General features: G+C 55.0%; 2 protein-coding genes across 3 annotated transcripts; one reads left to right on the top strand and one right to left on the bottom strand.

Annotated features, from left to right (window-relative positions):
• Window positions 1–1,098: 1,098 nt before the first annotated feature.
• On the bottom strand, window positions 1,099–1,876 carry LOC118607882 (protein FAM236D-like). The gene is made up of 3 exons (XM_036227314.1): window positions 1,764–1,876; window positions 1,399–1,565; window positions 1,099–1,250 (listed from the first exon to the last, which is right to left on the bottom strand). The coding sequence occupies exons 1-3, from the start codon at window positions 1,797–1,799 to the stop codon at window positions 1,187–1,189; spliced, it is 267 nt and encodes an 88-aa protein (XP_036083207.1). The 5' UTR covers window positions 1,800–1,876; the 3' UTR covers window positions 1,099–1,186.
• Window positions 1,877–1,998: 122 nt separating this feature from the next.
• Window positions 1,999–21,091, top strand: LOC107508380 (doublesex- and mab-3-related transcription factor C2). Of its 2 annotated transcripts, XM_016140168.2 has the most exons (6): window positions 1,999–2,154; window positions 16,098–16,316; window positions 16,402–16,559; window positions 17,258–17,394; window positions 18,516–18,663; window positions 19,608–21,091. In XM_016140168.2, the coding sequence occupies exons 2-5, from the start codon at window positions 16,102–16,104 to the stop codon at window positions 18,645–18,647; spliced, it is 642 nt and encodes a 213-aa protein (XP_015995654.2). In that variant the 5' UTR covers window positions 1,999–2,154; window positions 16,098–16,101; the 3' UTR covers window positions 18,648–18,663; window positions 19,608–21,091. The 2 variants fall into 2 exon arrangements, with proteins under 2 accessions (XP_015995654.2, XP_015995655.2); XM_016140169.2 differs by lacking the exon at window positions 1,999–2,154 and having other exon boundaries at window positions 15,666–16,316.
• Window positions 21,092–22,827: the final 1,736 nt, after the last annotated feature.

The following is a 22,827-nucleotide window of genomic DNA, read 5'->3' as shown; positions in this document are numbered from 1 at the left end:
TGGCTGTGGCCCTAGGGCTTGCGATTCGGGGTTGTCAGGTCCCCCGTGTGCACCAGGAGGCATCAGGGAACCGTTTCCAAGGTGACGTGGGGTCACCCTGCAGGAGGGGTGCCGGCTCTAAGGCACAGTCACTCAGGATCAGTCAGCCGCCTGCCCGGGGCTGTGGGCGCTGGGGGCGGGTGCCGCCGTAGGGAGGACACAGTGAGCGTGTGCCGGGGGTGCTGTATGGATGTCCCCGGCACTTCGCTGGGAGGCCGGAGCGATCCGAAGCGCGTCGGCAGAGTTGCTGGCTGCCGCGCTCCGCGCTCGGCTTTGCCGCGGGGCCGAAGCGCTGCGGGGCTGCAGAAGTGGAGAACGCAGCCAAGGAGGGACTCTCGGAGCTGCGGCTCCCCACCTTTCCTCTGGGTCACGCGCGGCACGGACTGCGGGGGGCTGGACCCCGCCCCCGGCACAGCCTGAGCCAGGCTCCCAGCCGTCCCGGAGAAGCCCAGGCTGGCCCCAGCTCCGGGGAGCCCCCGCCAGACCCAGCACCGTCTCCCCCCGCCGCTGTCCCCGCAGTCCACAGGCAGGGCAGCCCGCGAGGGGACGGGGCGGCACAGCGGGACCGGGGGCAGCTGCCTGAGGTGGTAGGTAGGCCAGGCGCTGGAGGCACCCCTCCGAGGGTGGGGCCGGGTCGCTGTGGTCAGATCGCAAGGCGGTGGCTCTGAGGCCTCTGAAAGCCTCGGGTCCCGCGGCATCGTCTCTCCTCCTGACCTGCTGACCCTGCTCCTGTCCGTCTGCTCACCACGACCCTCATCCCCTGCCCCCCGGTGGGCCGTGGCCCACGCTCTGCCTGACGGCCGCCCCTTTGGGACACGTTCGAAAGCAGTACAAGTCCTCTCCGCCAAACAGTCCCGATCCGGCAGCCGCGGAGAAGAAACCCGCAGTGCCCCAAGGCACGGGAGGACGGACGGACGGCCGGCCGGACGGACTGAGGGCTGCCGGATCACATGGCTCTGTAGCCTGGTCGGTGACACCACGTCCCCCCGCCCCCCACCCCGACACCCCCGCCCAGGACGCCGCTGCAGAGGGGGACAATAAACACCGTGAAGCCGGAAGGCTCGAGCGCGCCACGTTTATTGTAGGTCCCGTGACCGTGGCCGGGAGGCTGGGAAAATAGGGGTGTGGGGCAGCGGGGGGTGCCCGATCACCAGTCACGGCGTGCGTCTGTGGCCCCGTGGACTTGGTCTCCGAGCGTCTGGTAGCCTCCCCTGCAGAGGCAAAGCAGAGTGACAGCTGGAGCCTTGGGACTCCTGGGGCGGGCGGGCCTGGCCTGGGGGCGCCCTGGCCAGAAAGGGAAGGGGAGGCCTGGCTTGGCGTGAGCAGCGACAGAGGCCGAGGCTGGCTCCCGGCTCTCACCTGAAGCACTTGGTGAAAAATGTCAAGGCGCTCTGGAGCCAGCTCCCGCGAGGCCCCTGGGGCCCAGCAGACTCCCTGGGTGAGCCCGTGCCCTTGGAGGAGTTCTCCATGGTGTCGGACAAGACGACACATTTCTCAGCGCCTGGAAGCTGCTGGCCTTTCGTGATCTGCAAAGAGGGGGTGGGGGGCAGAGTCGGTGGCCTCGTCCCTACGGCCCCCTCCCTGCCCGACCTACCTTGTCATTCGAGGAGGGTTAGGTGCGTGCCCGGCCCGGCTTCGAGCTGGGGATGCAGAGGCGACCGCCGCAGGCCCATCCCCAACCCCTGGGGCTGACTCTCCGCAGGACAGAGGGAGAGCAGACTCACCGGGCCAGGAGGGGGAAGGAAAGGAGTGAAGATCATGCTTCCCAGGGAGTGTGGGGTGCCCGTGGCGACCGGCGACCTGCGGGACTTCCTGGAAGAGACCAGCTAAGCCGCTGGCTGCTGGGCGCAAAGCAAAGCGGCTGGGGGCCTGCCCTTCCCCGCCCCTTCGCCCCTCGGCCCCGCCCTGCCTCTCCTCCCTGGAGGCCCGAGGCCGAGCACACTGTGCTCCAGCAGCAGCTACATTTCTGCCATGGGACATCCCTCTGTTCCCTTGTTGCTCACTCCCACCCTCCGGCCCTTGTCTGCCTTTATCTCCTGAGCTCTGAACCTCCCGGCAGGCTCGAGCCAGGTGTCCGTCTGCTGGAGGAAAATAGCAGAGGCGCTCAGGCAGATGGTGAGTTGTCATCTGGTGGGGATGCCACAGGCACGAGCGGGTGCGAAAGGGTTATCGGGGCATGCAGGGTGGCACGCCCCGTGCACACGGCAGCAGAGGTCTGCCCCGAGACGCATAGGTCAGACGCCGCATCCGGGAGACGGGCCGCCAGCTCTCGGTAGCTAGCGGACAGGTGGCGTGGGGCCCGCAGGGCCTGGGAAGTGTGAGGGACAGAGGTGGCCGGCCGTGCGGAGCTAAGTCAAGAGCGGAACGACCGAGGCCAGAGCTCGCCGTGGCCCGGCCCCGCTCTGTGGCATTCCCTCGCGGACACCTGGGTTTCAAGCGAAACTGGCTGGTGGTAGCCGAGAGGGTGCGAGAGCTTCTGTGCCCCCGCCTCCTAGGGGGCTCCCCGCAAAGAGCCCCGGAAGGGAGAGGGGAGGCAGGCGGCCTCGGAGGCGCTTGCTGGGCTTCTGGAAGACGTGAGTTGTTGAGGAGAGAGACTGTTCTGGAACTGTGAACACACAGGGCTGATCTTCCCTGGGAGCCTATCTCGGGCCGTGGCCGGGGTGAGGGAGATGAATGAGACTCTGTTGCTGCTTCAAGCTGTCCTGGGGGAGAGGAGCCAAGAAGAGGATGGTTACAAAAGGACGGGCACCACCGAGAGACTGGAGGGAAGTTCGCATGTGTGGGAGGCCCGGGGAGGCGCAGCCACCCGGCCTTGGCAGTTGGAATGTTCGAGTCTTGGAGCTTTCCCAGGGAGGCTCTCCTGGGTGAGTGAGGGAAGAAGCTGGCCAGGAAACAGACAAAGGGGGGGGGGGCCTTGCAAGCGGAAGCCCAGGACGATAAGGCGAGTGTTTGCCTTTGAAAAGCGGCGGACCCCAGCATTCCCCCACCCCCCAAAAAGAAGCGGACCCAGGTATCTGTTCGCCAGGGGTTAAGTAGCAGTCGAGGGCAGCGGTGAGGGTCCAGTGCAGAGAGAAAATGGTCCGGCGTGCAGACGCCGAACCCTGGTTTCGGAGAAGCCAGCGCTTTTGTCTGTTATTTTTGTTTTAATTTCGACAACGGTCCGTCGATTATTTCTCCTTCGCGATTGATACCTTTCGAGGGGAAACAGTTTTCTCCTACGTTCTCTCGGAGGCTTCCGATTTCACCGCTTAGACTTGGATGTGCGATTGATTTTCAGCTACTTTTTGCATGTAGCGGGAGGTATGGAAGTGTCTCTTGGCTTCTTTTTCCCCGTGGGATCCCCATTTCCCCCGGCAGCATTCGGTTCAAGTCAGTGAATTTAATGGCCTTCGCACCTTTGCCACAGGTGACTTACCATCTGCGCGTGTAGCCGTGCCTCGGGCCCCCTACTTCGCCGGTGCGGCCGTGGGTCTGCTGCTGCGGTAACGGCGCGCCGCAGGGGCCGCAGCTCTGCGCCGAGTCAGGGCCTGTGCTGCCTCCTCTGCTCCTCTGCAAATGGCTCTGGCCGTTCTCTGTCCGTGCCGTTCCCATGCGGCTGTCGAGTCGTCGTTTATCATGGGAATCACGGGCATGGCGGGTCTGTAGACGCGTCGCGAGCCTTGACATCGGAAAGCCGTTTGGCGGCTCCGATCCATGAGCGGGATGTGCACACCGCCACGCGTTCCGGTCCTCCGTTCACAGGCGAGAATGCACCGCCGTCTCCCGCTCCTGCTCCGCGTCCTTTACCTTCTGGCTTCTGTCCTTCATCGTGACTCCGCCGCTCAGCTGCCCCTGGTCCCTCTCGCTGGCGTCCTGTCCGCTGCTTCCTTCTCGAGTCGGCCTGTCAGCGCGGTCCTCCCGGGAGCCGCCTGGAACTTCCCGCACCTTTTCCCTTCCGTCCGCCTTCTCGACCACCTCCTTCCTCTCCGGAGCCAGAGGGCGACGGAAGTCCTGTTCTAGCGAGGTTTTTCCCTTTTCGATCCAACGGCTGCCTTCCCCTCTTTTTCGTCTGGCTCTTTCCTTGGCTTGTCTTCTTCCCTTCCCTTGCGTTCTTAAGTTAACAGGTGATTTTGTCATGAATGGATGTTTTATATCGTCCCGTGACTTTTCGGTCAAATGCCGTGACGACCATTGTTTGTCTCTCCTTTCCTTAATGTGGCTTTTTTTAAAAAATGTCAAAGCGACCTTGCATTCCTAGGAAAAACCCTACTTGGTAGCAGATTGTACTCTTCGCATGACGTTGGATTCAGATGTCTATGATTTTTTTGCGCGGTTTTACATCTCTGTTCTTCGGGGGCGTTGGCCTGCGGTGCTCCGCCCCCCACATTGTAGTGTCTGCTTCTATATTTTTTGTGGAACAGGAATGCCGGTCCCACAAGAGGCGTTGGCAAGAGGTCCTCGCGTGTTTTCTGGAAAAGTTTTAGGAGTGCTACTATTTTCTCTTTTAAATGTGTGATACTGTTCATCAGTGAAGCCATCTAGCACTAGAGTTTTCTTAACGGGAAAATCTTGAATTAAAAAAGGGATTTTAAGCATCTTATAATAACCCCTGTTTAAACAAGATCTTTAGAGATGGCCAGCAATTAACCGTGTAGTTACTAGAAGATGAGACAATTCTAAGCACGCGCTATCACTGGTAAAGCCCTAACGGTACTCCTAATGAAAAGTCTGTGTTTGATACATGAGAAATTTCTTGGCATGGTGAGGCAACGTTGCGTGGAACTGGGTCAGTCGGCCTTCCTGCCTTCCTTCCTCTTCTCTTTGTTACCTGCTTCCCTCCCTCCGTCCGTCCCTCCCTTGCTCCCTCCTTTCCTTCCTTGCATCTTTCCTTCCTTCCGTCCGTCCGTCCGTCCATCCATCCGTCCATCCATCCATCCATTCTTCCATTGTGGTAACATATACATAACATAACATTCACCGTTTTAGCCCTGATAACTATAAAATGCAATGACGTTACGTACGCTCACATGGCGCGCAATCACCCCCGCTATCCGTATCCAGAACATTGTCATCATCCCAACCCCATACCCAGTAAACACTCACTCTTCACGCCGCTCTCCCCTTAGACCCTGACTTTCTATCTCTAAGAATCTGATTCCTCTTAAGTACCTCCAATAAGTGGAGTCACACAAACATTGGCTTTTTGTATCTGGCTTATTTCGTTTAGCACGATCTGTTGTGGCACACGTCAGAATTTCTTTCCTTCTCACGCCTGAATAATATGGTGTTGTATGTAAATACCACATCTCGTTTATCCTTTGGTCCACGCGTGGGTACCTGGATTGTTTCCGCCTCATCAGTTTGAGCTTCTGTTTTCAATTTTTTGTTGTTGTTCCATTCCCAGAAGTAGAATTCCTGGATCATATGGTAATTCTATACCTTAACGGGGGGGGGGGGGGGGGGTGGGGGACCTCTATACAGTCTTCCGCAGCGGCGGCACCGTGTTACATTCCTGCCGGTGATGCGCAACGGTTCCCATTTTCTACATCTTTGCAAATACTTGTTATTTTGTTTTCCTTTTTTAGAAATAGCCATCCAGATGGGTGCAAAGTGGCATCTCATCGGGGTTTTCATCTGCATTTGCCTAAAGACTAGTGAGGCTGAGCACATTTCCCTGTGCCTATTGGCCACTTGCGCACCTTCTCTGGAGAAATGGCGACTGAAGCCCTTTGACGATTTTTGAATTAGGTGGTTTCTTTTTTAAAATTACTCTTGAGTTGTGGGCGTTCTTTATGCATCCTGAACATTAATCATGTAAAAGACGCAGTATTTGCAGATAATTTCTCCCATTCTGTGCGTTGCCTTTCCACTCTCTTGATAGCAGCATCTCATGCCCCAAAGTTTTTAATTTTGGTGAAGTCCAATTACCTCATTTTTTCTCGGAAGCCTACGGTTTTGTTGTCCCGTCTGCGACGTCATCACCAAATCCAATGTTATGAAGCTTTACTCATCTGTTCTTGTCTTCCCCTTTTGTGAATGTTCGAGAACTTTAATACAAATTCTCTCTCTTTTAAAGCAAAATACAAGAAGGAGTTTTAAGCTTGGAGATCAGCCTATTCTTACTTGGTAATGATCAAAGCTACTTCAGTGCAGAATGTAAATCCCCACACAGTTTCACATACCCTACCTGTTTGTCCAGATTTCAGTAAAGGAATAAATAAATAAAATACTGATGTTGACGTGTGTTCGTATAATGTAAGCCCCCTGTTCACAGAGGGGCTTTTGCTTCCTCCTTTGAAATTTGGATGCCTTTTGTGTTTTTCTTACCTAATTGCTCTGTCGAAGAGTACCAGTACTATGTTGAACAGAAATGGTAAAAGCAGTCATCTTTATCTTATTCCCGATCCATGAGGAAATTTTTCAGCATTTCACCATTGAGTGTGATGTTCGGGGTATGTTTTTCGTGTACGGCTTTTACAATGTTGGGGAAGGTTCTTTCCAGTCCCACGTTTTGACGCTTTATATCATGAGTGGGCGTGAATTTTGTCCATTTTTCCCGTTGCGTCAATGGAGCTGGTGCGCCCCTCCCCCATCCCCCGTTCTTCATCCGTTGCTGTAGTGTGCTATGTTGATTGGTTACTTATGCGGAACGACCCTCGCACTCCAAGAGTAAATTAGTCATACTGTATAACACTTTTTAAATGATGTTGAATTTGGTTTGACAGTATTTTATCGATTGAAGATTTTTGCACCAGTATTCACAAAGGGTATTGGCGGTAGTTTTCTTTTGTCTTTTTCTAGTGTGTTTGGCTTCGATATGAGGACAGCGAAGGCCTCATAGATGAGTCGGGACGCCATTTTTTGGAGGCGTCTGAAAAGAACTGGCATCCGTTCCTCTTTAAATTTTTGTTAGAATTCACCAGTAAAGCCATCCGGCCCTGGACTTTTTTGGGGGGCGGTTTTCGATGACTCGGTCTGCTCACTAGTTATGGCTATGGTTCTAGTTATAGTGTACAGTTACGGTTTTATTTAGATCTTCTCGTCGTTCATCGATCGTTCCTTATAGGTCGTGTATTTCTAGGAATTTGTCTATTTCGTGTTTGTTACCCAACGAGTTGGCCAAGAAGTGTGTGTATATCATTCGTAACCCTTTTCATTTTCGTAAATGGGTACTAATATCCATCCCCCTTATTCTTTCTGATTTAAGTCTACCCCCACTTTTAGCCCCAGGAAAACCTAGCTAAAAGTTTTGTCGATTCTGTAACTCTTTCGAGAGGACGGATGCTTCGTTTCGTTGATTTTTCTCTACCGTTTTCCTGTTCTCTATTTTATTTATGTCTGCATGGTCATTAGTTTTCATTCCTTATGGTGGCTTTAGTTTTTGGTTTATTAGTCTCTCCTAGTTCCTTGTGGTGTAAAGTTAGTTTGCTGAATTCAGACCCGTCTTCGTTTTCGACGTGAGCTTTTACAGGTATAAAGTTCCCTCTCAGGACTGCCTTCACGGCATCCCTTAAGTTTTCGGAGGTTGTGTTTTAATTTCCATGTTCTCGAGGAACTTTCTCATTTCCCATGTGATTTCTTCTTGGCTCCATTGCCTGTTCAAGTGTATGCTGTTTCATGTCCACACATCTGCGTATTGCCCAGCTTTCCTTTTGCTATTGATTTTGAGTTTCACTCGATTGTGATTGCAGAAGATACTTTGCACGATCTCTATCTCTTCAAATGTATTCAGACTCGTTTTATGGGCTAATTCGTGGTTTATCCCGGAGAACGTTCCAGGTGCGCTGGAGAAAATGTGCCTTGTTCTGTTGAGGGGTGGAGTGCTCTGTATGTGTTTGTTGGGTTGTTCGAGTCCCGTATTTCCCTATTGAGCTTCAGTCTGGCTGTTCTATCCGTTACTGCAAGTGGAGTGTTGAAGCCTCCTACTGTAGTAGAGCTCACTGTGTCTTCCTCTAAGCCTGTCGACATTTTCTTCCAATACTTTGGAGCGCCGACATTTGGGGCAAATATGTTCATGATTGCCACGTCTTTCTGGCTCGTCGACTCCTTTGTCTTTACACGATGTCCGTCTCTGTCTTTTTTAATGGTTTTTACTTAATTTCCATTTTCTCCACTACTGGCATAGACATTCCGCCTCTGTTTCGGTTACTCTTTGCATGGAAAATCTTCTTTTTGCTCTTTCACTTTCACTCTGTGTATACCCTTACATCTTCAGTGAGTCTCTAGGAGATAGCATGTAGTAGGATCATTTGTTTTCAAAATCCATTCTGGCAATCTCTGTCTGCGCCTGGGGAGTTTAATGCATTTATGTTTAGTGTAATTACCGGTAGGAAAAGAATTGCGTTTTATTATTCATTTTTAGTATTTCTTATACTTTTTCCCTCATTTCCTCCATTACTGCCTTCCTCGTGTTCAGTGTTTTTCTTTTGTATGTTTACCTTCCTTTTCTTTTTTGGGGGGAGGGGGCGGTGTGGGGTAGTTACGCGTTTAGATTCCCTTGTTGTTTTTCGGTGTGTCTGCTGGATAGACATGTTCTTTGTACTCATCCTGGGGATATCAAATGACATCGTAAAGTATGACTATCTTAAATCGATGACAACTTAACTTTGACTGCATGAAAAAAAGCTCCCACTAGTCCTTGACACTTTTGCCTCCCTTTTTGTGTTATTGATTTCACAAAATATGTATCCATATGTCGTGTACCCATTAACTTAGATTTGCGATCATGTTTCATGCATGTGTCCGTTGTATTCTGCAGAAAAGAAAACTAAAGTTATGAACAACAATTGCGATAATATCAGTTTTTATTTGTCCATAGATTTACCTTTACTGGAGAGCTTTATCTTATCATGTGGCTTTGAATCACTGTCTAGAGCCCTTTAGTTTCACTTTGATGGACTCTGCCCTCGCCTTGGACGGCCGGACTCGTGGTCGCGAACTCCATCAGCTCCTGTCCGTCTCAGAATGTCTTAATTTCTCTGTCATTTCGAAGGACAGTATTGCTGGATCGAGCATCCTCGGTTGACAGAATTTGCCTTTCAGCTCTTAAATATACCATCTCGCTACCTTCTGGACTGCAAGGTTTCTGCCGAGATTTTTGCCAACACTCTTCTTAGGAATCCCTTATAAGTGATGAATCCCTTTTCTCTTGCCTCGCGTGGGTTGAGCAGCTTTGGTCTCCCCGCATTCAGCACTCTCTCACCATCTCTGATTTTCGGCAGTTTCACTAAGCCGCCGCTACGTGTGGGTCTCCTTGAGTTCGTCCTCCATGGAGTTGCAGAGCTTTCTATTTGACTAGGTTCGTGACTTGAATGAAATTTGGGGCGTTCGGGGCCATTACATCGCTCCAATATTCTCTCTTCCTTCGCCTTTCTCTCCTCTCTTTCCCTCAGACACCCCCATTACGCATAAGCTGGCGTACTTAGTCACGCTCTGCAAGGCCTCCGAGACTCTGTTCATTTCACTTTGTTCGTCCTTCTTTTCTTCAGACGGTACATTCTCCATTGGCTTTAACTTCCCAGTTTCTCGCGTCACTTTCAGCTTCTCTCTCTTTGAATCTGAGCCTCCCTGGCAAAATGTCCCTTGCGGTCGTTATACTTCTCGACTGCAGAATTGCTACTTGCTATGTTCCCAATGAGTTCTGCCTCTTCGATGGCAAGTCTGCATTTCAGGAGTCATTGTTCTCCCCCGTCCCTTTCGCTCAGAAGACGTGGCGTCCGTGAGCTGCTTGACCACGTTTACGACAGCTGATTTAAAGCCTCTGTCTAGTAAGTCCGAAGTCTGGACATCCTGTGAATGTCCTATGCCTCCTTCTTTCTTTGCAGGGCTGATCCATTTTGGTTGAAGGCTGGACGCTTTAAATGGTGGAATGTGGTAACGCTGGGATTCAGGTTCAGGCCCGTGTCCAGGCATCGTCGTTGCCGTGTGTTGTCGGTATTCTTGCTGCCATGTGTTTGCTTAGTGACTTTTCTGAGCCTCTTCCGTAAAGTCGCTCTCCTGCGTTGTGTGTGGCCACTGAAATCCCTGCTTGCTTAGCTCAGTGGTTGAACTAATGATGGAGCCCATGGAATGGCTAGCTCACACACGGAAGCCTAAAAAGGTTATATCGTGAAGGGCTTACATCAAGGAAAAGGAAAAGTGTCGAATGGATCATCTAAGTTCTCACCTCGGGAAACTAGGAGGAGAAGGGCAGCAAAAGACGTGCCAAGCGGGCAGAAGGAAGGGCCTACTGAAGGGAAGCCCAGAAATCGGTGAATGGAAAAACAGGAAAACAAGGGAAAATCGGTGAGACAAAAATCTGGTTCTCTGAAAAGAGCTACAACACTCACGAGCCTCTAGCGAGACGGACAAAATAACCCTACGGTGATTCGCTGCATCTGCACGTCTTAACCGAATGACTTTGATAACAATATTCATGACACTTTTCACAAACTCGACTTCAGAACCCCAAGTACCTGAGTTCTTAACGCGTATCATACAGCGGAGAGAAGCGTGAGAGCAACGTAGGACTCTCGATTTGAAACAGGCATGACGTTTGATTTCCGACATAACGGCCAGGTCGCTCTCCTTCGCTGTTTGTTTGTTTGTTTGTTTGGTCATATTTCCATAATTAGCTCGAATCCTTTTCTAAAGCGATAGAATTAATTGCACGGTATCTGTGCCGCAGTTCAAGTTCTTAGGCTACAAGCACGTCTTCTCAAGCTGGAACGTCCATAGAGGCAGAGTGTACCGAAACTATTCATCGCCCAGGGTCTCATGTCTCGTGACGCATGTCATGGCAGGAATCAGGCATTGGAAATTTCGTTCAGATTTTGAATCAATCGCTTTCACATCGTCGGAAAGGCCTTGTATAAACTGAGCCGAAGTCCTACATTTTGTAAAATGTTAGAGATGGTCTCACAATTCTCTGACACACATTCTATAACCGAAATAATGATCTTTTTATTGTTTATATTTACCACGTCTCCATCTACATCGTGTGTGTGTGTGTGTGTGTGTGTGTGTGTAACTGTTCAAAACCGGTCTTTTTCCCGTTGTCGTTGCACAGGTCACTGTAATTTCAGGCAACGGATTTTGTCATTCTGTTTAGACTGTTAGAAGAAATTCTCGTCAAAGTCCTCTTATATTGGCGTACATTTCTCTTACCGTTTTCCACGTGGCTCTGTTTATATGTCGTTGAACACAGTGAATGAAGAGCTGTGCGCCTTTCTGTGCTATGGCAAACACAACAGCACCGGCAGCGACAAGAAGGTGGCGGTGGCGGTGCTGGGGCCGGGAAGCGCTGCTTTACCTGCAAAACGGCCACCAGTGGACGCGGAGAGGAATGAGAGCAACAGAAAACTGCCACTGCTCAACCGCCAAAGTGACGATGGGTTCAGAGAAGAACACCCAACAAAAGCTAAGGCCGGCGCGAAGAGGCGAAAACCTTTTCGGAGACTAGAATATCCGCATGGTGTCAAAATGTCACACCGCAGCCCGCGTATAAATCACGGAGGGACAAAGCTCCCTTACAACGCAGTGATCTGTCCAAGGATGCCTTAATAAGCGATCGAACGGAGTACGGCCAATGGCCGCACCGACGGCTAGACAAACTGGTCTTAGGCGCCTGCGGAGGCGACTTGGTGTGAACGGCTCGTCGCCTATTTGGTATCCTTGCCACACGTGTTAAACGTAAATCTAGACGGGAAGAAGCTACCAGGTAAACCCGGACTGCAGACGCCTTACAAGCAAACAGGCCCGGGCTCTTGGGAAACGCCATTACGTCGTGGAAGATTTCCGTCGAGGGACTGTTTTGGACTACAGGATGCTAAGGAGACATGACAGCTGAAGGCGAGGCATGAGACCTGATTGAATTGTTGACCCTCGAGAGGATGTTATTGGGCCAGTTGGGGAAATTCGAATACTGGCTGCACGTGGACTTGGATGGTATCGTCGCGTCGTCGTCAAACCTCCTCCGGGCGATAACGGTCCCGTGGTGCGCGCGACAGGAGAATATCCTGGTTCTGAGGAGATACACAAATGAAGGGTTTGGAAGTAGCTTCGGTGAAACGAAAAGAAGAAAATGGAGGGAGAGAGCAACGGGACGGTATGAATCTAGGGAAAGGAGTGATCGCTCTTCAACCTTGTGCATTTTCAAGGAAAAGAAGGTGGAGGGGGATGGGTTGCTCTATTTTCGAGTTACGCATTGAGTTATTCTCCATGATACAATAAGATGCTTTCCGGTATGTTCTTGAAGACAATCTGGAAGCGGGGGAGGGGAGAAGGTATCTATGAAATGAGATTCGCTGTGAGGCGTTAATGGTCGCAGTCGGGCGATGGATCCTTGCGGGTCCCTTGACCCTTCTCTCTTGCGCAGTGGTTTTCCGAATGTGGTCTCCCGTCGGCGGCATCTGCATCCCCGGGGGACTTGTCGGAAAAGCCAACTCTGGGTCCCTCCCCGGGTTCTGAAGCCGAGGCCATAGGTGCGGAGCTTTAAAGGCCCCCCTTGGGCGATGCCGAGGCGAGCCGATGATCCGGGACCACCGCGCTGCTGAGATGAACCTGGAGATTGTCTGGAAGTTCGGACGCCGACGCCATTTGCGTGTCTTTGACAACGCCCACGGTGCAATCGAAAGAAAAGGAAAGACCAGAGAAGAGAGGCACGTCAGCTGTCAAGGGGTCAAGTTTTAATAAAGTCTAGGGACGGGCGATCCCAACGTCACGCAAACACTTCCAGAGGATAGAAGAGAGGGACGATTTCCCAGTTCAGTCTATGCGACTAGGAGACCTTGGCCCGGAACCAGCAGAGATGTTACGGGAAAGAGAAGCATCGGGTCCTTCTCGCTCGTGAACGGCGGAGGAAAGTTCCGAAGCGAAACTTTAGCAACGTGAACCTGCCAGCACACACAGAAGACGATGCACCCAAACTAAGTTACAGTCATCGTAGGGGAGGAAAGCTGGTCCGAGTTTAGGAAAACGATGGGTGGAAGGGGGCCCGAGAGGGGTCCGTGTTGCCAAAGTATTCTTTTGCTTGCCGTCGATGCGAACCGAATGTGTATGTTTAACTTTTGAAAAACGTCGAGGTAGTCGGTTGCAATTTTCGTTCTCTTCCGATGAGAAGATAAGTCGCGCTTTCCTCTTTATGCTTATTTATTTATTTTATTTTTTTACGGCGACGTTGGTTAAGGAAGTCCGGTCGGTCGCGGCCGTACATTTTAAGAGTGAGGCACGTACACATCCACGTTGTGTGTTCACCTCCCGTAGTTAGATTTCTTCCCGTCACCACGTGATCGACCCCTTTTACGCCGGCTGCCTCCTTGCACTGAGGGTTTTGAGGGGAAAATGTGTAAATAACACTCACCGAATTGACGGGTTTCGTGAAGGGAGGCTCGGTCCTTTCGATAGAGGCAAAAGCATTAACAGTGAATACCTGCTCAGGGTTGTCAAGACAAATTTATTCGAGTCGGAATATACGGGACGTTTTTAACCCGATAAAGGGAAAGTGGGAAAGAAAAAAGAGAGGGATGGATGGAAGGAAGGGAGGGAGGAAGGGAGGGAGGAAGGGAGGGAGGAAGTAAAATGAAGGAAGGGAGGGAGGGACGGGAAGGAAAGGAAGAAAGAAAGAAGACGATGAGGTACGGCAAAGTCCTTTCACTGTGGAAACAGAGGCGGCGGTCCATTTTCTGTTAGGAATGACTGAGAGGTGCCCACCGTTTCCGCTCCCGTCCGGCCGGGGCCTGGGCGTCCTGGCTAGCACGGTCAGAACCCCGTGAGTGGATCGCTGTGCTTCGCTCACTCACACATTCGCAGGAAACGGCAGAAAACCTGTAGGCGCATCGTCGGATATCACCGAGTTGAGCATGGTGGCCGACTTTAAGAGCAATGTGCTCTGTAAAGAGCCGGATGGTTTTCTGTAAGTGAGATGCCCATAGGGGGAAAAGGTGTCGTTCTGAGGGGACGTCATGGACGTTAGCAGCAGCGGTGTTGAGTAGAGTATCTTGGGAGAAGTTCGGTGAAGGATGTACGAGATCTGCGTGTTCCAGAAATAAAAGCAGACACTACAGGGTGAGATTGAAACGGTAAGAAGAGCCGCATCGGTGGAGAGGCATCCCACGGTGGCGACCGGGAGGCCGGATGTCCTAGAGACAGGCAGTTCTCCCCCTCGCTGGCCCGCAGGTTCAAGGAAAGTGCAATCACGTCTGTTGCAAACGGGTCTTCGGGGAGCACGGCACGGTCATGCCGGCGTTTGCGCGGACGGGCTAAGGGCGCAGAGCGGCGGAGGTCCGCCCGGGGGTGACGGCTGCGGGGCGGCGGGGCGGCTCGGCTCCGGCGGCGCCGAGGAAAGACGTGCCACGGACGGGCGAGACAGTGTGGGGTCGGCACGGCAGTAGGGCACGCGACGGGGCGGGGAGCTCAGGAGCGCAGACACGCGGGTGCGGGCCCGCGGTGCGGGCAGCTGCCCAGGGCTCCGCGGGGGCGCGGGATCGCCTCCGACCGAGGAGCCCCGGCTCGGGAACGCGGGCTGCCCTGCTGTCCAGGAGTTCGCCGAGCGCCGTAGAAGTCGGAGAGGGAGCACGGAGGGCACGAGTTCGAGACGCCTGTGCATACAATGTTGCATAATGCGGCAGAGGAGGGTCCGGGGGACCAGGCCGGGGCGCGCCGAGGTCCGCTCGACCTCACGCGTTGCTGGCGGGCCGGGCACGGCGAGCCTGAGGGGGCGGGGCCGCGGGCGAGGGGGGCGGGACCTCGGCGGGCGAGGGCCGGCGGCTCTCGCAGCTCATTGGTCCCCGGCCGCCGCGGTGAGAGGCGGAAGGCGGCGCTGGAAGCTCATTGGCCTGAGCGGGAAGGGCGGGAAGCGAGCAGGAGCCGAGTCTGCCCTCAGGCCCGCTGTGCCAGTCCCTGCGGTTTCGCGACCTGCCGCGGGCTGAGGCGGCCGGAGGCTGGCATCAGGTACCCACCCCTCGTCCGCCGGCGTCCCCCGTGGCCCCCGCCGCTGCCTGGATCCCCAGCCCCCGCTCCCGTCTTCCGCCTCAGCGGGGTGCCCCCACAGGCTCCCGATGCCCTTGCCCCTTGCTGCGCGCCCCCACCCTCCCGCGGGGCGAGCCCCGTGGGGGGACCGCTGGCCCCGAGCCCCGGCCCCCGCCCTTGATCCTGCGGCGGGGGCGGCAGCGAGCGATCGGGCTGCCTGAGAGGACGTGGGGCGCTCCGGGGTGCGGGGGGGCGCGGGGGGAGGGGAGGCGAGCGCGAGCACACCTGGGGGGCGGAGGGGAGCACGGCAGATTGCGGGGCGCTGCGGCTGAACGCGAGGGTCTGCAGGAGAGCAGACGGGGTGCGTCGGTGCGAGAGAACAGTCAGTGCCGCGAAAGTTGTCCGCCGCCGAGATCCGGCTCCGGCGTTTGCGACGCGGCTCCGCCGAAATCCATCCCGTGAATGATCGAGAGGGCGAGGGAAAGTAATCGCGGAAAGGGGTGCTTGGGATCCAGGACAAGAACGCGGTTTCGTGGGGCGCGTCGCTGTGAAAGCCGTGTCGGCTTAAGAGGGCGGCCAGGAAATGATTACGGCTATGGCGCGCTGCAACAAAACGCAACGAGGCACTGTGACAGAAAAATTGAATTCAGGACGTACATTATCAGGCCGGCGATGGAACTGAGCGCCGCGGTGTAGATTCCCGAGTGGGCAGTGAAGGCGTGCGGGAGATTAGGAGCGCAGGCGAGCAAGCGGACGCCAGGGGCAGTCGCTGGGAACAGCGGGGTGCAGGGGGGACGTGAAAAGCACAAGCGGTAGTTGCCGAAGGGGGCCCGAGAGGACTCGCGTGGGCCTGGAAACGGGGTCTCTGCGGAGGGCAGGTGAGCAAGGAGAACGGCAATTAGATTGAAAGTATGCAGGACCCAAGCCAAAGATTCCTTGGAACCAGGCTATGCAGGAGCGGGGCTTCCTGGGAAGGAGGCCACACCGGCGAGAAGGGAAGGGGCCACCTGCCTTCAGCACTGAGCTGATGGACAAGCACACAGCGCCCTCGGATGGGCTTTACCAAGGTCAGAGGAAGTAGGTTTGCGGGCGGGGGGTCCCGCGGCCGTCCTGACCCCCATTCCCGGCCCTAGAACTATGGACCCCAGTGAACTGTCTGCCGTGCCCTGCTGCCCCACGGACTCCAGCACTGGGCTGGACACCACAGCCCCATGGGGGATTAAGCTTCGGCCCAGACGAGCCGTAAATCGCTGCGCCCGCTGCCACAACCACGGCGCCACGGACCAGATCAAGGACCACAAGCACCTCTGCCTCTTCCAGACCTGCAAGTGTCGCAAGTGTGCCCGCTTCTCGTGAGTGCGCCGTCCGACCAGGGGGAGGCAGGGAGGGGCCCCCTCTAAGTGCGACGGGCTTTACACCTGCAACCCCCCACTTCAGGGAGCACTGCAAGGTCGCGCCTGCTGAGAGCGCCTTCAAGAGGCAGCGCGGGGCACACGGGAAGAGGCGCCTGACCCGAGGACTCAGGAGGACTGGGGCCGCGCCTCCCAGAGAGCACAACTCTGTCGACACCTTGGCCATTCAAGGAGGAGTCCTCAGTGAGTGTCTCTGGCCAGTAAGGGAACCCGGGTCGGGGGTAGGGAGCGTGCGTAGTTCTGTCAACCAGTGCTACCGACCCGACTTCGACGTGGCCGGCCGCGGGCAAGTTACTCCCTGGGCCTTAGCTTCCCCAACTGTAAGACGCCATCAACATTATCCGTGGCGTGTTGCTGGGGAGGAAACGTCTGGGGGTAGGGGCGGGGACCGAAAAGGTCCACAGTGACCCGAGACCTCAGATTGGGGCTGAGGAGGCGGGGGCGGGGGGCAGGGTCAGGGGGAGAGCTCGCGGAAGCCGTCCCCAGTGTCCCGCCGCTGGGAAGGAGAGAGCACCACACCCCAGCTTAGGGCCCACCCCTGTGCAAGCCCCAGGGAAGTGAGGAGAGCCTCTCCGGCGGAGGACGCTCCCGCCCTGGCCGCTGCCCAGACCCTTCCCTCTGTGTCCTCCAGACCCGGGTCCCGCCGCTAACCCGCCTGCACCTGGCCATGCGACCTTGGGGGACGGGGAGTGGGGCGGAATACTTCTGCTCTCTGGGCCTCAATTTCCCCAGTAGCAAAACGAAGACTAGGAGTGGCCGGCCTTCGAGGTCCGCTCAGCTCTGACATCCTGGGTTCCTGTCCTCATCCCAGAGCACACTCACAACTCCCGCGCACGGCCCGCCTGGACCCCGACTCCAACCTGTGCCCTCTGCTCCCACAGACACCCTCCCAAGTGGCTCTACTGGTTGGTCGGGCCCCAGATTCTTTGTCTCCGTCCTGGACTCCAGCAGCCTCGAAGAAGCAACTGACAATTTCTCTTTGCGGGAGTTTACGCAGGCCCCCTGGCCTGCCCAGCACGTGAGTAGAGTGATGGGACCATGGAGCTAGCCGTGTGCTGCGTTATTGGGCGCGCGTCCTTGTGCTCGATGCCGTGGGCGATGGGAGGAGGGAGTGGGCACGGCGGCGGTGTGGCGGGGGTGGGGGGCACAGGAGGGGGGGGAAGGGGAGAAGACAGCATCTCAGACGGCCCGGCAAGGACAGGCCCCCCCACCCCGCTCTGCCGTTCCCTGTCGGTGAGAGACTTCGGTCAAGCGCGTGTACGGCCCCGAGCCTCCGTGTCTTTGTCAGTGTACCGAGAGGGGACAGTGTCGTACACCCATAGCACTGGCAAGAGGACTAGCGTAGGACCTGCCACAGAGCAGTCCTTCCAGAAACGGAGCCTGTCCTTGCACGTGACACGGACCGATGGGATAGAAGCCGGTGCCCGAGAGGGGGGCCGTGATGGGGAGGGCCACGGAGGCCCGGGCCAGAGTCCAGAGGCCGCGAGAGGAAACTTCCTGCAGGAGACGAGCCAAGCCAGGCCTTCGAGTCCCGTGGGGATTGCGGACTTTTGGGGCGAGCACCAGTCCCCGGACGGGGACGGTAGTCACATCTCTCCAGGTGCTCCGCAGATGAAAACACAGACACCTGCGACTGCCCGCAGTCTTCGCCGTCGCCCTGGCGGTTTTGAAAAAGCTGGCAGGAATTAGTGTCTCGGGAACGACACGGAGGAAAGAGCTAGCAAAGAAAGCAGGCCAGGCAGGGGAAGGGACTTGCCCGAGCCACAGCCACTGATGGTCAGCAGGCATTCAGACTCCCCCATGCAGAGACTGCAAATTCCCAGCCGCCTCTGTCCGCTGGTCGTCCGCGTCTTCCAGAGGGTTTGATCCCCCAGCCTCTGCTTTCCCGGTTTCTGGATGCTCAGCTCTGATCCTCCGGCCCCGTGCTACTCCCGACCATCTTCTGCTGCAGCCCCAGATCCCGGGAAAATAGTGGGGTCCAGAACCCTGGCAGGGGCCGAGCTTAGTGAATGGGACAAGCGGAACGCCTCGGGGTGGGTGGAGCCTTCCGCGGAACTGGGGACCGAAGGGGCACTTGTCCCGGGCGGCGGGGAGGTGTGGGTTTCCAGCTCCCAGTCTCCCCCACCTTTCCCTTCGCAGGCTCCCGTGGATTCCGACCAGGCCTCGGGTTCTGCCTCCTCAGAGTGGCAGCGGAAGCTGGAGGCAGCCGAGGCTCTGCTGATTCTGAGAGACTCTCCCCGGGCCCCTCCGGACTACATCTCCCCACTCTAGCTCCGCGTCACACCAGGTAGCCTGGGCCTTGAAGGGAGAGCACGAGGTGGGGATCGTAACTGGGAAAGGGGAGGGCCTCGTGGTGAGTGGGGCCTCACTGGAAAGTCAGGGTCGGCGGGCCCAGCCTCCTTGGGTCCAGGCACCTAGGTCTGATGCCTCAGTCTGGCGCCTGAGACAGCAGTCGGTGGTCGTTCGGTGTGACTCATCAGCGCCGTGAGCTTTGTACTCAATAACAAATGTCCAGTGGCCTGATAGCAAGAAACAAAGACACTGGAGCCCCGACAGGAGCGGGGGCTTGCCCCAGGGCACGCGGCGTGTCAGGCAGAAGCACCAGGTCTCCGGACTCTGAGCCCAGAGCTTTCTCCCCAGGCCCTCGCCGTCCCGCTGTGGGCTAGGGGGCGGGACGTACACAGCTGACATGAGCCTGGTCCGGAAGGCGATCCGGTCCCCGCCTCCGGGGAGCTTCCGGTCTCGATGGGGAGCCCGGGCGCCTTCGCCGGTTGTGTTTTGCCGCCGCGCCTCAACGACGAGCCCGGGGAGGAAGGACCGGAGGACTTCTGTGGAGAGATAGACACCTGGGGACACCGAGAGGGAAGGCTGGGCACGCCCACACCGAAATGGTGGACGGGGCGTGGCATGGGAATGGAGCAGCGACCCCGGAGGGACTGCGGGGACAGAAGGGGATGAGGCTGGAGAGGTTACCGATCACAGATGGCTGGCGGGCCAGGCTTAGGAGGCTAGACCAGCAGCTGTGGGTGGCGAGACCTGGGCTTGGCAAAAATGAAAGCGGTGGCTGTGATGGAGGGACCGGAGGAGGCCAGACTCGAGATGCGCCACTCGGCCAGGAAGAGTTCTGCGTGAGAGTCCAGGTGGCAGAGCTGGGTGGAACGAGAAGAGAGGGGGGAGCCGGGCGGGGAAACGGTTGCGAGCCGACCCTCACCCCTTCCTTTCCGTCTGCAGCTCCCGCTGGACACGCAGAGCTCCAGCCTCCCAGGCCTTCCGTCCGACCCAGGCCTGCCGCCACCTCTGTTGCTCTGCCTCCTGGACATGCGGCAGGCACCTCCCTCTTGAGCTGGAAGCCCAGAGGAGGAAGGCTCACGACAGCATCGCCCATCGATGCCGCGGCAAAATGTTTAATGTTCGAAACGCTTAAAATGTCTGTTGTAAAAAGCCTTCGGCTGCTCCTACAAACTCTCGGACCCTTTTTATTGTTCGGGGCGATTCCTTGGCTGGGGGCAGATGTCCTCGCATCTCCGCCTCCGTCCCTCACCCCCTTGGAGCCCGGGGCCTTTCTATGTCTCTTGTGAAAAGAGGGTTGTGCAGTCTAAGCGGACCAGTCTCTAAATAGGGTTCTGTGTGAGTTCGTATGTTCATATGCCAGAGGTTTTGTTTGGCCCGCGATTGTAGACATACTGATACACTCATGTTCATGTCCACACATGTGAAAATGCGACACTTGTTTTTTTTCCTTTTCGGTCTAGGTTTGTGGTGTGCGAACAAATAATAAACTCTTGTTGTTGTAAGTCACCGAGAGACAGGAGCTGTTTGTCGCCACAGTCTGGCCTAGACTCTCCTGACTCTAACGGACTTGTTCAATTGACCTTTCACAGTTAAAATTGCGTTACTCGATAACCGGGACGTCTCGGCATGGCTAGATAAGAGAATGGTAGAGAAAAACGGGGAGCGGGCTTATTCGTTCCTCGAGTAAGCGCCTGCCTTCTGCCTGGCATAGACTGTTTCCAGTTGTCCAGAGGGCCACTGTCGAAATGTCTGCAGGATCGGACAGATCATGTAACTGAGGAGAGCGGGCCAGGTGGGCTCTGCCCAGCTGACAGTGCGTGCTCTACCCAAGGGGGCAGCCGCCGCTTGGCTCTAGCCAGTTGTCGCCACGCAGGAGTGTGGTGGACTCATTGTTGCCACACCTCCCGATTTTTCAAGAGAAGACGGATTTCTAGATTTCCATGTAAAATATCTCAATTTCAAAGCGTTGCCTCTGTTTCCTCTTCAAGCCCCGTACGGGGGCCAAACAAAACATCCACGCGGGCCAACTTTGGCCAACGGAATGCCACTTCGATTCTAGTCCAGCGCGTATTTTACAGTGGGGGAAACTGAAGCCACCCAAGACAAGAAGAATCGAAAGCAGGGAGAGGAATTAGAACCAGAGCCCGCTTTCGAAGGATCTATAAGACGTGAGGAAGAATCATTATCATTTATCCGTTCCGTGCCCGGTGTATGCTAAGTACGTATAGCCTCCCGGCAGCTCTGTGAAGTAAGCATTATCATCACCCTTTTACCTACGGGGAAATGGGCTCAAGGAGTGAAAGTGACTTGCACAAGTGTTTTACGGGAAATTTTTAGCCAGAGGCGGGAGAAGACTCCCTTTTCTTTACCAGTCCCTAAGTTAGCTAATAACCTACTAAAAAAAGTGGGGGGGAGGGCATTGAGTAAACGGTTCAGAACTTGAAGCGGCAGACATCCGGTCAGGAAGGACAGTCCCTTTTTTTCATACTCAAGGTAAAAATATGCAGTACCTGGTCAGCTCTTACCTGTTCACTTGTTTCTCAGTCCTCTGCTGATGTTGCAAACAAACGAAGAGCCGGAGACCCCGCCAGGAGGACTGAAAACTCGGTCGGTCACGCCTGGTCACTGTCTCTTTCCCATCCCGCTTCCTGCTTCCTACCTTCCCTCCCTCTTTTACAGTCACAATGATGGATGGTCATGACATCGGTTACAGCTCATCCTTTCTTGCTTGAAGCCTTTAGAAGGCAGGTTTCTTATATTCCTTATCTCATGCCAGATAAACAAACAGGTACAATCACTCAGCCTATAGAGCAAGACCGATGTCGCGCTCCTGCCTTTCTTATTTCCCTGGTTTGTTGCTGAAATCGGTGATCCCTAACCGCCCCCCCCACACACACACCCCCACGCTCCCAGTATCGGACGAACAGGTCCACATAATCACAGAGGGAGGAAGCGGTATTATCTGGAAAAGGACGAAAACCCTGCTACGCCATTGTGTCCTAGGCATGCCAGGGTTCCGCAGCTGAGTCGGCAAAAGAGGAAGTATATTTGGGGTTAAAGGACATGACACGAACAGAGGGAGGGAGAGAGAAACGAAACGATGGCGACCGGGAGAGGAAACGAGCCTCTTTTCACTTCCCCTGCATCCCGCCTGCTCTTCCGCGAAGGGCTTTCTAGACCTGATATCGGCGCCCACTCCCCACACGCACTGTACCTTCCTTAAAAGTCTCGTGAGGGCATGTCACGGGCATCGGACGACATCGTCATAAACGTTAAATCTCAAGCCTCTTTTGTGAAGTGTCCTTTGTCGCGTACCGCTCCGGTTCACAGGTTCAAAACATCACTTCATAGAGCAGTGCGAGCGAGTGTCTCGACTCTCGTATGTTATGTAACAGCACCTGAGGACATCCACCAGATCAGAGCATCTGCAGAGTGGGTCATTTTCCACCAGCGGTGTGCAGGTGAACGTTCAGCAGCAGGCTCTCCGGGAGTGGCGCGGGGGTAGGGGAAACGCCCTATGTTGTAGCATCTGCCGATTTCAAGCTACCAACGTGATGTCAATTAACGCAGAGCAGGGCAGAGATGCATTTTCATCATTCAGATACAATAAATGTGTATAACCTCAAGAGCATAGTTAGTAGTAAAATGTAGGAAAACAATTAGGGATTGATGAGGTCTGAGATCGTGTTGTGTCTGTCTTCACTATTATCTATGTAATGTAATTGTTACTTTATATCGTTTAGTCTTCAATAACAGCTCTTTTTAAACGGCTGGCTCACAGAATTCCTGGAAACTTAGGGTCCTCTCCAGCACTCCACTACTTTCAACCCTTGACCAGAAAGGCACCTCTTCTAAAGTAGGTCACACTGTGGGGCCATAAAGGGCTGCTACCACTTGTGTCTGATCAAAAAAATTAGCCTAAAGTGTGGGGAAAGCACTAATTATTAAGTGTAAAAATGGAATGATCTGGAACAAATATTGAGCAGAATGAATTGTCAAAAACGGTTACGGGCGAACGCGAGTTCTAAGAGGCAGCCAAAATTGGGCAAAGGGAAGGGGGGACGCCAGAATAACCAAATACGCCTCAGGCAGAGGTGTATTCAACAGATCTCTAAAAGGCTGCAGGAATGAGACAACTGGTCTTACCTGGCCACTGGAT

The sequence above is a fragment of the Rousettus aegyptiacus genome, unplaced genomic scaffold, assembly GCF_014176215.1.
Source record: "Rousettus aegyptiacus isolate mRouAeg1 unplaced genomic scaffold, mRouAeg1.p scaffold_m13_p_9, whole genome shotgun sequence".
NCBI lineage: Eukaryota > Metazoa > Chordata > Mammalia > Chiroptera > Pteropodidae > Rousettus > Rousettus aegyptiacus.
This window is presented reverse-complemented; position numbering and strand designations above follow the sequence as displayed.